At 51.6% G+C, this 12010-nt stretch overlaps 1 protein-coding gene across 3 annotated transcripts in view; it reads left to right on the top strand.

Annotated features, from left to right (window-relative positions):
* ALPK3 (alpha kinase 3) overlaps positions 1 to 11904 on the top strand; it is a 34585-nt gene extending 22681 nt beyond the window's left edge. For all 3 annotated transcript variants that reach the window (XM_040601045.1, XM_040601047.1, XM_040601046.1), the window contains 9 exons: positions 3438 to 5286; positions 6420 to 6567; positions 7959 to 8086; positions 8361 to 8396; positions 8518 to 8792; positions 9147 to 9235; positions 9461 to 9678; positions 9874 to 9922; positions 10093 to 11904. In XM_040601045.1, the coding sequence (XP_040456979.1) occupies positions 3438 to 5286; positions 6420 to 6567; positions 7959 to 8086; positions 8361 to 8396; positions 8518 to 8792; positions 9147 to 9235; positions 9461 to 9678; positions 9874 to 9922; positions 10093 to 10414 (3114 nt within the window). In that variant the 3' untranslated portion in view covers positions 10415 to 11904. The remainder of the gene's footprint in view (positions 1 to 3437; positions 5287 to 6419; positions 6568 to 7958; positions 8087 to 8360; positions 8397 to 8517; positions 8793 to 9146; positions 9236 to 9460; positions 9679 to 9873; positions 9923 to 10092) is intronic.
* The last annotated feature ends 106 nt before the right edge of the window (positions 11905 to 12010 follow it).

Genomic DNA, 12010 nt, shown 5'->3' with positions numbered 1-12010 from the left:
CGAAATAACTGTCAGATGAGGTGGTGAGGCAAAGATGTATGTCAGGGCCCTCTAGCCAAGCAGCTGGTCTCTGGGTGGCCTGGGGCATGCTGTGAGCTCTCCTGTTTAATCTGTAGGCTGACCTCATGCAAAATGTTTCCAAATCTGTTAAGCAGGGAGCACTGAATGGCTATTTATAGTTGGGGGTGGATGCCTTGTGCTTACGGCAGGCAGCGAGACTGATGACATGTTCAGTTTAGCAACTGCACCTGAACTTCAGCTGCACCTGAACTTCAGCTGGTGTTTAATGAGCCCCCCCCATGCAAATGAGCACAGCGTGCTAGGTATACCACATGAGCTGTGCCACGTAGGTCATTGAATTTTATAAATTTAGAAATAGTATAAATTTATAAATAGTATAATTTTATAAATTGTATAATTTTATAAATTATATATAAAATTATTAATAAAATTATAAATATAGTGCAACATGTATACAGTAGATTTGGGCTATTTTTTGGCTCTTCTCTGTTGGAAAAACTCTGTTGCAAGACTCATTGTGGTGCTGATGCAGTGCCAGGGTACAGCACCTGCTCCTGACCCTCACTGCATCTTTTAGTCAACTTCTATTTTTGTCACTTAACCTGAAGCATTTTCCATGAAAATATTAGACTGAAAGTTACCAGTCTTTTTTTTTTTTTTCATTTCCCATTTTTCTTTAATGACCCCTTCTGTGGTAAAAGGTTCTGAGTCCAATTTGCAGGTCCTGTCAGTATTTGATGTTTGAGCTATGGCAGGTGTACACTTTCAGTACAGACTAAAACACTTCAGCATGATCAGAGGGTGCAGCCCATCTCCCTTGGTAGGTAATGCAAATACTTCAGGCTGTGGAAACACGCATAATACAGAAAGTGGTACTGCTGGTTGCTCCAGTGAAAAAAAATTTCTTTCTTTCTCTTCTGGATTTTCTTACCCGTAGGCAGGAGCATCATTTACTGGTAATGTAATGCTACGTTAAGCAGTGAAGTGAGCATCTGGGTCCTGGCCTTGCCACAGTGCAGCACCCTGAACCCATGTTTAACCTGACCCATCAGCATTCCATATTGCTACAGAAATTATTGCTGTGCATGTGAGCCCATGACAAAGCAGTTTTTCTCCCTCTCTGCATTTTTACACCCCTTGCTCTTAAGGAGGACGGAAAGTGTTGGTGTATAGTAGCCAGGCTTGGGCTGTCATCTCTGAGCCTTTGACATAGTATTTTCCTCTTCAAAAACCCACTCACAGAGGGAAACTTGTAACTTGCCAGCTGATGGGCCTTTGAGTAGACAAAAGGGAATGCTTTTGATTTGAATTTGAATGCATCAGCTAGTGGTGATGCTGGGGAAAGGGCTCAGACTTCCGTGTGACCAGACAAGCCATTTTAAAGCCCTTTAAAGCTGACTCTGAAGTGTTTGAGGATATTTTCACTCCCCAGGACATGGGTTGCTTGTCTTTTTCTTTTTTAATCTCTCTTAAACAAGACAAGGTCATAGCATGAGTATCTTCCTCACCTTGGGACTAGCTGCTGGGCTTCGTGCTCAGGACTTTTCTTTTGAGCTGGATTTATCTGTAGCAGAAGGGCTTTGCAAAATGCCAGGATCTGAACATCCTCACGCGTGAGAGCAAGGAAGAAACTGAATTTGCATGGTGATTGCTCTTGCCTAACTTAAATTGATAATTCTATTATATTACTCAAACTAGAGGCATGTAAGAGTTTTACAGTTACTTAAGGACAGATGCCTTTCTGAAAAGCTTTCTGCAAGCTTTTCTGAATAAGCTTTAGTTTGTGCACCAACGATAAGGAAACTTCCCCCAAGTCCTCTTCAGCCAAAGAGATGCCCTTATTGACCAGCACCATTGTGTAGAGCTAGCTCTGTACATCCATCGGTGAACCACCACCCTTGGTCCACCTCAGGCCCCCTTGGGCACTGTGCTGCTCAGCCCCTGGCGCAGAGGGCCCAGGGCTGGCCCTGCGGTTAGATTGGGCAGTGTCCATCCCCATACCTTTCTGTGCCTTGGAGGACCTAATAGTGTGGTAAAACCCAGTGAGGTTTCACTGTATAAAGCCTATCTGTCTCTTAAAATTATACCTTTCAAGCCTGAGCACTGGGGTGCTCTGTGTTGTGACACTCAGCCTGTGGAAGCAGGCAAGCAGAGAACTTGCCTCTGACCCCCAGGACATGGCTCTAGGGGAGCAGCAGCAGGGATTTGTGGCATTTGGGGTGTGCCTGTGGAGCCCTATTTCTGCACACCCTGTGTGCAGAGACAAACTGCCCAGCCTTTGGCATCCTTTGTAGTCTACCAAGGAAGCAGACTTGAATTGTGTGTGCAGTAATAGCCCCCCCTAATGCTGCTCTTCCCACCCCAGTCCTCTGATACTCACATTGTTGTAACAGTGGCCAGGGGAAGGGCTTGCTGAGAGACCAGCATTACCTTTCCTGTTTTTTCCAAGATTCAAATGAAGCTGAAGTGGCACAAAATAGAATGGGTAAGTGCCACAGCGCTCCTTTCCCATGGACCTCATTTTGGAGGCTTAAAGCTCAAGTCAGAGGCCTCAAAATCTTTAGCAGCAGATACTCTGGGATGGAAGGAGAACCTGTTGTGTACATGCCCTATTCCCATGTGATTGTCTTGGTGTTGCTAGCTCGGTATCAGCTGGGCGCAGCATGTATCAGTGCTATTGCTGCCTCCCCTGAGCCTTACCCTACCAAAATAGATAGTGCTCCTTGGCTGAAAGATTTCACCAGATCTCCTCAGGGTAAAGCTCAGCCATCACAGCAGTCAGTTTGCTGAAATGTCTGCTAGTGTGCAGCTGCAGTCGGAAACATTTGAGCTTCCCGAATGTCAAAGAAACAGGATGGTTGAATAGCACAGATAAAGTTATGGTGTACAGTTTCACTATGAATCATTTGGGCAGCCTCATCCAGATGGTGTGTGACATGACGATCACCCAATCCCACAGTGGAGATTGCAGATATAGTATAGGGGGAACACTGAGTCTTAAAATAGAGCAAGGAAATTACACAAGGTCTTGGCAATGACTGGTAAAAATGGGAAAGTTTTGCTCCTTGGGAAGGCACCATGTCAGAGAAAACTGCATTAAAGACCATTTAATGTTTTAGAGAGGTAGATTTCCTGCTTCTTTGTGCACAACCAAGGCATTGAAAGGCAGAAGAGTTGATTAGAAGTTAAAAAAATGCTTTGTGCAGCATGACAGGGGGCTGTGGGACCCACTATTGCGGGCAATGGTGAAGCCAGGAGGCCCTGGACGAGTGAGTATCAGTGATACCAAGTTAATACTTATGACTGAAGCAGAAGTTGGGCAGTGCCATGTGGTACATATGGACCACAAGCACCACTGAGCAGACCCAGGCAGTAAAATTATGCTAACTTTCTCTATATATATTTTTTCCCACTAGGTTGGAGCAGCAGTGGGACAGTCTGCTAGTGACCTAAAACACCCAGTGTCCAATCCAATTGTAGGGACCGGTCAGCAAGCCAGTAAGTTAGAGGAGCTCAGGAAAGAGGTGCCTGTCTCCCAGGAGAGCAGGGGGGCTGGGAAAAGGACAAATTCTCAGCTGAGGCCTCAGGAGCCACCAAAGCCACCATCACCTTCTCCAGACCATGTGCAGTCCAGCAAGGAGCACCCTCCCACTAGGAAGCAAGCAGAAGGACATTCCCATGCTCTTGAGGTTAGAGAGACCCAACAAGGACTGTTAAATCAAGAAGACAAAAGCCAAGGTGAAGAGAAGCCATTGCTAAAGAAATCAAGTTCTCCAGAGCCTGGTGACAACACTCTTCTCAAGCAAATCACACAACAGACAGTAGTCAAGGATGAGAAGAGCAAAGAGACAGGAGCAGAGCTGTCTGGGAGCTGTCCTGGTGCAGAGGCAGGAGAAAGCAGCGCAACAAAGTCATCTCCTGCGGCTTCACAGGGGGAGGCAGGAGGGACACCTTTGGGACTTCAGGAGACTAAAACACCAGCTCCTGCTTCAGTTCAGCTTGCCAAGGAAGAGCTGCTTCCCGCTCCTGCAGCAGGGATGTTGGTGGCTCAGGAGGTACCGCTTGCAGCTCGTGGTGCCCCAGGGTTAGAGGCCATAGCAGGAGAGGTCCCATCTGGAGCCCAGCTGCTGCCTCCTGCAAGCAGAGAAACAAAAATCAAAATGGCAGATGGATCTGCCCCTCAAGAGAAGCTTTTAGCCAGCACTTTATGGGAGGAGAGTGCCAAACCAGTGCCTGTAGGACCTCAGGGGAAAGAAGGAGGAGAGCAAACAGCTGCAGCTCCATGCCAGGAACCGGCAGCACCTTTAGGCACTTTAGAAGGAGGTGCTGAGGTTCAGCCACAAGTACCACTGGTCCTGTCTAGGCCTGAGAGACCTCGGGAGATGTCTTTAGAGGACGAGATGCAGCACAAAAACCTTGTTTCCTCCTTGAAGAACTATCTACTGCTGCTTTTAAAAATGTCAGATAGCAGTCAGGATGCCACAAAAGACACTGACCCCAGGGACAAGGAGCAGCCCAATGCAGAGGAAGCCATGCTCCCAGAGATGGGCATTGCAGGCCTGAGCCCCTGCACCTCAAGGAGAGTTTTGGAAAAGGTACAAAACAACCAGCTCTTCCAGACAGCGGAGAGCTTGCCTCTGACCCCCAGGACATCCAGGCGGATCACGGGCATGATTAACGAGGAATTTGTTACCAGCAAGGAGATGCTGGCTTGCAGGCCTGTGCCACCAAAGAGACGTACCCGGGTTGCTCCTGAGGCGGAGGGACCACCCCAGCTCTCTGTGCCCTCCATTGTGGTGGGCAGTATGCCGGCAGCTGAAGCAGGGCAGCCTCCTAATAACATATCCAACTTGCCTCCAGTGAGCCCTGAAAAAGAGAGCCCTGGTGACCCTTTGACAGTGCTACCTTGTGCCACACCAGAGGAGCTTGCTTCTGGGGCCCGGCGCAAAATATACCTGCCAAAAACCAAGCAGGTGGGGGAGGAAGAGGAGGCAACCCCAGAGAGCTCGGAGCACCTGAGAAGTCCTACCATTTCACCATGGCAACCTAGGAATAACATAGCCCTGTTACCGTCGCCTGCCCTGGCTCCATCCCTTCCTGCAGAGCAGCGCTCGCCAACCCTTGTGAGGAAGATGTCCACACTGGAGGTTCCTAAGTTGTATGAGGAGCCCACAGGTGACAGCAGTGGTGACCACGAGGTCCCTGAAGATGCTAAGCCAGAAGCACAGCCAGCAGAGTCCAAGAAAACAAATAACCCATTTAAAGGTAAGGGAAAAAGTAATCCCCATTAAGCACATTTCCTTATTGCCTACAGGGGGAACCTGGCCAACTGAGCCCATGATAGCCAGCTAGGGCTGCATGAGTTTGGTGCATTTGCAGGGTTTTCAGCATCGCCCTTTGCCTGTGTGAAAGCCAGAAGTCTGTCCCAAGATTTCTTCCCTACCGCAGGGAGCGTGGAGGAATGTAAGAGACAGCAGTGCTGAGACTGCCTGTCTCTGCAGCCTGGACTTCCCTGGCTAAAGGAATCATATCATTTGTATTAGAATGAAGCTGGGTTAATTATCATTGATAATATAATATACAGCTGTGGGTTGGCCGATGTAGATTAAGTGCAGCTGTGGGTGGTTAAGTGGTTGAGAGCCAATGAAGAGGGAGTAGCCAAGGAAGAGAAGGAGAGAGAGGAAGAAGTAAGAAGTAAGAGAAGAGAGAACACACGGCCTAGATGAAGCAGGATGAGGAGAAGGCAGCAGAGGGACTGTATGAAGAGTATGCTGGTATAAGGCGGCAAAAGACCTTGTTGCAGCATGATAGTTTGGAGAGTGCTGCAACAATCATTCTCTTGTTTTTGATCTCCATGTCCTGGTCCTTACTGTGACTCATGCTGGTTGGGGGTCCAGTGGGCATCAGCAGCATGCACCCTCCTTTTTTGTGGTCAACCCCATGGTACGGTATGACTCCATGGTCAATGCTAATTTGATCCTTCATGGTGTTGAATTTGAGAAGGTGTAATCCTGGTGTTGAAGCACTTGTGGGAGCCAGGTGATATCTTCACAGAAAGCAGCACTCTTGCAAAAGTAGGAGTAACCTCGGTAAATCCATACTTCAGTAGATGATTGTTTCCTCCAACATTGTGTAGTGGTTTTCTGCATTGCCCTCTGGCCAAGCCTCACTAGGTATTGCAGTGCTGTGCTGTTGAACAAATTTGTATCACCTGTATTCCACTGTATGTATTCAGGCAGAGGTAATGGGAAGGTAACGTTATACCAGGCTGTGTTGACATACATGTGATACCCAACACCAAAGTCCTAAGCAGCAGCACTGGAGTAGGCTGGCCTGTACCCAGAGCTACAGCCAGCACTGTGTGTCTCACCATTGACCTCTTTGCACCCTGTCTTTAGCTCCGCAGGTGATTCGTAAGATCAGGGCAGAACAATTTTCTGACGCATCAGGAAACCTGAAACTTTGGTGCCAGTTCTTCAATATTTTGACTGATTCTAAGCTGATGTGGTACAAAGATGAGATCCCTGTAGCAGAAGCCCAAAGGAGGTAACCTGCCAGCTCTGCTTCATTGTAGTCCTTGTGCATAGCCCTGAGTTCATGTTTTAAACCCAGCTCCTTGTGTTTACTGGGGTGAAGTTGCCCCTTCTGTTAAGGCTGCATGGGAAGCTCATTGCATGGCATAGTATGTTGTGAACTTTATCTTCTCATTGCCCGGGGAGGGAGGGATTGCCCAGATGGGGAATTGCTGCCAAATTCATCCTATTGATGCTCAATCTGGAAGTTTGGCTGAAGGGCCAATGCTTTGAGTAGCAGAGCCCTAGGGAGGGCAGGGGCTGAACCGAAACCTCAGAGAGGTCAGGGAAGGTGCTGTGCCCATCTCAGGGTTTGAGAGCTGCAAAACCCCAAGTGATACATGTGAGGGTGGCAGCTGCGCTGGGAGGGTCTGCATGCTGCACCCAAGCAGGCACTTCCATGCAACCACCACTGGGAAGCACCAACAGGGAAAAAATAGCTCTGGTTGTGCCCTCTCTATCTCTTGACATTGCCATTGCACAGGGAAAGCATGTTTAGACAGCTGGGTGGCTTATATCCCAAATGCTCTTTTGGGTTCATTATGTAGAGCAACTAGTTGTCAAGCCCAAGGAAGCTTGTGTGGGAATATCATCCACATTGGATAGGATTTGCCTGATACCTTTGAGCATCCCTTTATAATGAGTGGGCAGAAATGATCTTCTATGGCAGATATTAGAGCTCAGGCAAGTGGACCAGGAGTAGCCATTGCCTTCTAGCTGACCAGAGCAGAGCCTGCTTAGCCAGCAGGTCTCAGGATGAGGGTCCTGCCTCATTGGCCTATAGCCCCCATGCTGGTTCACACTGGCTGTGTGGGGTAGGCCTTTGGTTCTTGTGGAGACATGTCTGCCAGGTATGTTGCCACCTTGGCTAGAGGAACTGCCAGACCAAAGCTTGGTGCTGCAAGCTGGGGAAGACTGGCAGCCTACTGATACAGAGCTCGTGCTTTGCCAGTCCCTCAGAGAGGAGTGGGCTGCAGGATGGTGAGTGGTGTCTACCCTCACTCATGAACAGCTGAAGATTAAGCTGGACATCTCTGTGGCTGTTTGGCTTCCAGCCATCTCATCCAGATGTTGTTCTGTTAGCCCAAGCACAGCCCTGACTCAGCTACACTCAGAGGCTCAGTAGTGTGTAGCCCAATCCCAGACAGATTTTGCAGGGCTTGCCTGGAAGATAAGCATCTCTGTGAGTACAAACTTGAGGGTGGGACTCCTGGTGCCATGAGGTGCCAGGGAGTAGCTGGGATCCCCTTGGGCTGGCTTCCTTTGTAGCCCTTTTCCAGCCCTCCAAGGGCAGTGGCTGTCATAGGGCTCCTGTGTGCCTCCACGCATCATACAGGGCTGAGGCTATGCTCTGGTTTCTTCCAGTGCTGGAGACGAGGGCCAGGCAGCCTTGGCTATTGTGCAGGCATCCCAGAAGGACTGCGGGGTCTACCGGTGTGTGATCAGCAACGAGTACGGCACTGACTCCACTGACTTCCTGCTCAGCCCAGAAGGTGAGGAGCCCTCAGCAGCCCTACAGCTCTCCCAGCTGCCTGGGTGTGCTGTGGGGTGGTGTGACAAACTGCAAATAGGACTTGGTGCTAGGCTGTGGAGGGTGAGCCTTGCATGCCCCATAACACCACCTCTGTGAGATGAATCTGCCTCCATGTCCTAATTTATGAGCAATTCATACCATCCTCCTTGCTGTCCCTTGGTGTGGAAGTGCATGGGGCAGGGTGGGACTCTGGCAGGACCTTGACACTTCTCTTTGCTTTCTGTCTCCTGTAGTGCTGTCAGGATTTATTTTGCGGGAAGAGATTGAAGGTAAGGGCCACATGCTGACTAGCTGCAACTGCTGCCCTTTCCTGTGCGGGGGCAGGCAGCTCTATGGTAGGGGCAGGACATGCCTGTGTTGCCCCCCCTCACCGGCTGTTCCCTCCTTCAGTTGGAGAGGAGATTGAGATGACGCCCATGGTGTTTGCGAAGGGTTTGGCTGACGCAGGCTACTGGGGGGATAAACTCTTCGGGCGTGTGGTGAGTGAGGACGTGGAAGTGGGTGCCGGTTTCCTGCGCAAAGCCTGCCGTGCCAGAGCCATCTATGGCCTGGAGCCTGTCTTTGAGTCTGGCTGCACCTGTGTCATCAAAGTGCACAATTTCATTGCCTTTGGGACCAAGAATGAGAACAGCCTTGTTGAGAAGAACTACGATATCACCATCCAGGTGGGCATCCTTGTGGGTCACCTTCCACCTGTTTCCTCCATACCCTCCCCATCTGCCTATGCCATGGTCCCCACCTTCGTGCCCACATGCTCCATTTCCTTCCACTTTTTGAATGCTTTGGAGGGGTGGGGCCACGTTCCAGTGAGCTGGTGATGTCCTTGTTATACTTTGCTTCAGCTCTTCTCTCTGAGCAACATGGAGCTGCTCAGAGCTTTCCTGTCCCTTGTCCTTTGACCACCAGGACAGGGAAGCAACTGGCAGTGGGCCCAGGGGATGCCTGGCCAGGCACAGGGTCCCAGGGAGGCATTGGTACAAGACAAAACAGGTCCCTGACTCTTCTGTTTGCATCTCCAGGAATGTAAAATCCAGAACTCCAGCCGTGAGTACTGCAAGATCTTTGCTGCTGAGGCACGAGCTGTACCTGATTTTGGAGCAGTGCCCGAGTAAGTAAGGTGCTGCAGCTCCACTGGCTTGACATCCCAGCAGAGCATGCTGGGGCATAGTGAGAGAGTTCCCCATGGGTGCTGGGAACATCCCAAAGGGATGTCCCTCAGACAGAAGAGGTATTGGGGCAAATGCAAAAGCCAGGGTTGCGGTGTGAATCTCCACTTGTTGCAGTGGGAGAGTTCAGCAGCTGATGCTGACCCCATCTGTATGCTCCCACACAGGATAATTCCTCTGTATCTGATCTACCGCCCGGCCAACAACATCCCTTATGCCACAATGGAGGAGGACTTGGGTGGGCCCTGTGAGCAGTACTGTGTCACTGAGAGAGATGGCAACTTGGTGGCACGAGGCACCTCAGAGATTGTGCTCAAATGCTGCACTTTTCAGCATTGGGTCTACCAGTGGACAAATGGAAACATCCTCGTGACTGACATGGAAGGTAAAGGGATCTCCCATCTGATTCCCGTGGCCCCTTGCTACCCTCTGGCCTGTAAGAGGAGAAAAAACCCCAGCCTTGCCCTTCTGCCTCTTTCCCCACATGCCATGGAGCCAGCTCCCCAGCAGGATAACCTGCCCTTGGTGCTGGTGCCTGGTTTTCTCTTGCAGAGACTAGTTGTCCTCCCTTTCATTACAGGAGTGGGCTGGAAGATGACCAACGTGCGGATTGCTACCAACCTGAAAGGGTGAGTGACCCTGAGCTGCTGGTGCAGGGTGGCCCTGGCTGTTCCCAGCTTTGCCAATCACGTGGTGAAGGGCCATGGTGGTGAGCATGGCTGGGCTCTGTCCTTGGCTTCCTGCTCTGGCAGGACATCTCCTGGTGCAAAGTAAGGTCTGAGGACAGCTGTGTTGGCAGGTACCAGGGGCTGAAGGAAAGCTGTTTTCCCTCCCTGCTGGAGCAATTCGTGGCTGCTCACCAGTGTAACCATTACTGCAGCATCCTGGGCCTGAAGACGCTGGAGCCAGCCAAGCCCAAGGGCTCCAAGAGCCCCTCCATGGGTAGGAAATCTGCCCAGTCCAGTCCTCAGCTCCAGAAGAAAGGGCTGGCGAGTCCCCAGGGTACCCGCAAGGCTGCTGTGAGCCCCAAGAGCTCCCGCAGAGCTGCAGAAACAGGGGAGGCCCTGGCAGCCTCCAAACCTGGGTCAGGAGAGAGCAACAGGTCTGGCCGCCCACAGTAGCCAGAGCCCACTGCAGCTGGGGACCCCTGACTCTGGACCCCAGCCCAAGCAGCTCAGAGGCAGCACGTGACCAGGCTGGGAAGCGGAGACCCTGGCAGCAGTCACTGCTGCCACTCTCCTCCCTTTAGCGCCCACCCCAGCCTGCAGTGCTTGCATTGTGTGATGTGTGCTAGTGTGAGCGGCTCAGCTGGGGTCCCAGGGGGGGCTGTGGGCAGTGTGGACCCCCTCACCAATACCTCTTCATAAGAGCTGCTGCTGGTGATGGAGCCTGTGGGGCCACGTACCCCTCCACACTTGGGCTCGCTTTCCTCTCTCAATTCTCTGTTTGCCTTCCTTAAGGCAGGGGCTGTCAGACCTGCTCCCTCAGGCTTTGCAGGTGCCAGGCACCCTCCTTGGCTCCCCCCATCCACCAGCAAACTGAGAGTCCCAGCTGCCCTCCGGGCTCCCAGCACCTCACATCCCTCTGTGTCCTCCATAAAGTGACCAGGCCAAGCCCTGCCAGTGGTCTGTGTCAAGGGGTGTGAACCCCAACAGCACCCAGGTGGTCTCATTCGCCCTGGCACACTTTTAGAACGTTTTACTGCAGAGGGGTTCAGAGGTGAGCTGCAGGGCTCCTGCTGCTGTTGTGTAGGACTCTGGGGTACAGGCCAGTCCCATGGTGGGTCATTGGCATCTGTACCGGCAGCTGCACAGGGTTGCGATTTTGCACCTCTGCCCTCCCAGCTTTCCCTGCACCCTGGGGTGAGCCTCCCACCCCCTTGCTGGGTGGATGCTGAGGGTGGCGGTGCTGCTCTGGGGTGCTGACCAGCACCCATTAAGGATGCTCTACCTCACACAGGGTGCCTGGGAGCAGGGCCAAGGGGAGACCTCCTGGCTGTCAGGCACTGGTTTGGCACATGTGGGTGTCCAGCCCACAGGGCTCACCTCTCCTTGCCCACCTGCCATTTGCAGACTTTGCCCACCATGCCCAGCCCCATAGCATGACCTGATCATGCTTGCTTAGCATTACCCTTGCTTGGCACATGCCATACCCTGGTGGCCACTAACAGCACCTTCTCCAGATCCTGCTGCAGGAGGCAGTGATGGACAGGCACTGATGCTCATGCTGGAGAGTAAAACACCGTGTGTTGCATCAAGCCTCCCTTGTGTCTGTCAGCTCACTCAGGCTGCAGCCAGCAGAGCATGGCAGTGGGCAGCAAGGCTTGGAAACAGCCTCAGCACTGCCTGCTTCATCTTGCTGCAGAGCATGGCCTTTCCTAGGGCTTTGGAGGAGGATGCTGGCCACCAGCAATGCCATCCAGCATGGTGGTGTCTGAAACAGTGGCTTGGTTCAGCCTGGTGGAGGAGGGAATGGAGTGAGCTGGGAGTAAGGTGTGCTCTGGGGTCCTGGGGCTTTGTTTTTGGGTCATTGTAAAATAACAATGTACAGAATGTGTCTGCCTTGGCAAATGGGTGCTCTCGAGTGCAATAAAGCAAAAAGGACTGGCCTACTCCCTGGCACTGTGGTCCCTGCAGAAAAGATGCACCCGCAGCAGGACAGGTGGCTTTGTGCTCAGGGGAAGGAATCATCTTCAAGTAATGGCTTTACCCCCATCT

Source organism: Falco naumanni, chromosome 7 (assembly GCF_017639655.2).
Source record: "Falco naumanni isolate bFalNau1 chromosome 7, bFalNau1.pat, whole genome shotgun sequence".
In the NCBI taxonomy this organism is placed as follows: Eukaryota; Metazoa; Chordata; class Aves; order Falconiformes; family Falconidae; genus Falco; species Falco naumanni.
This window is presented reverse-complemented; position numbering and strand designations above follow the sequence as displayed.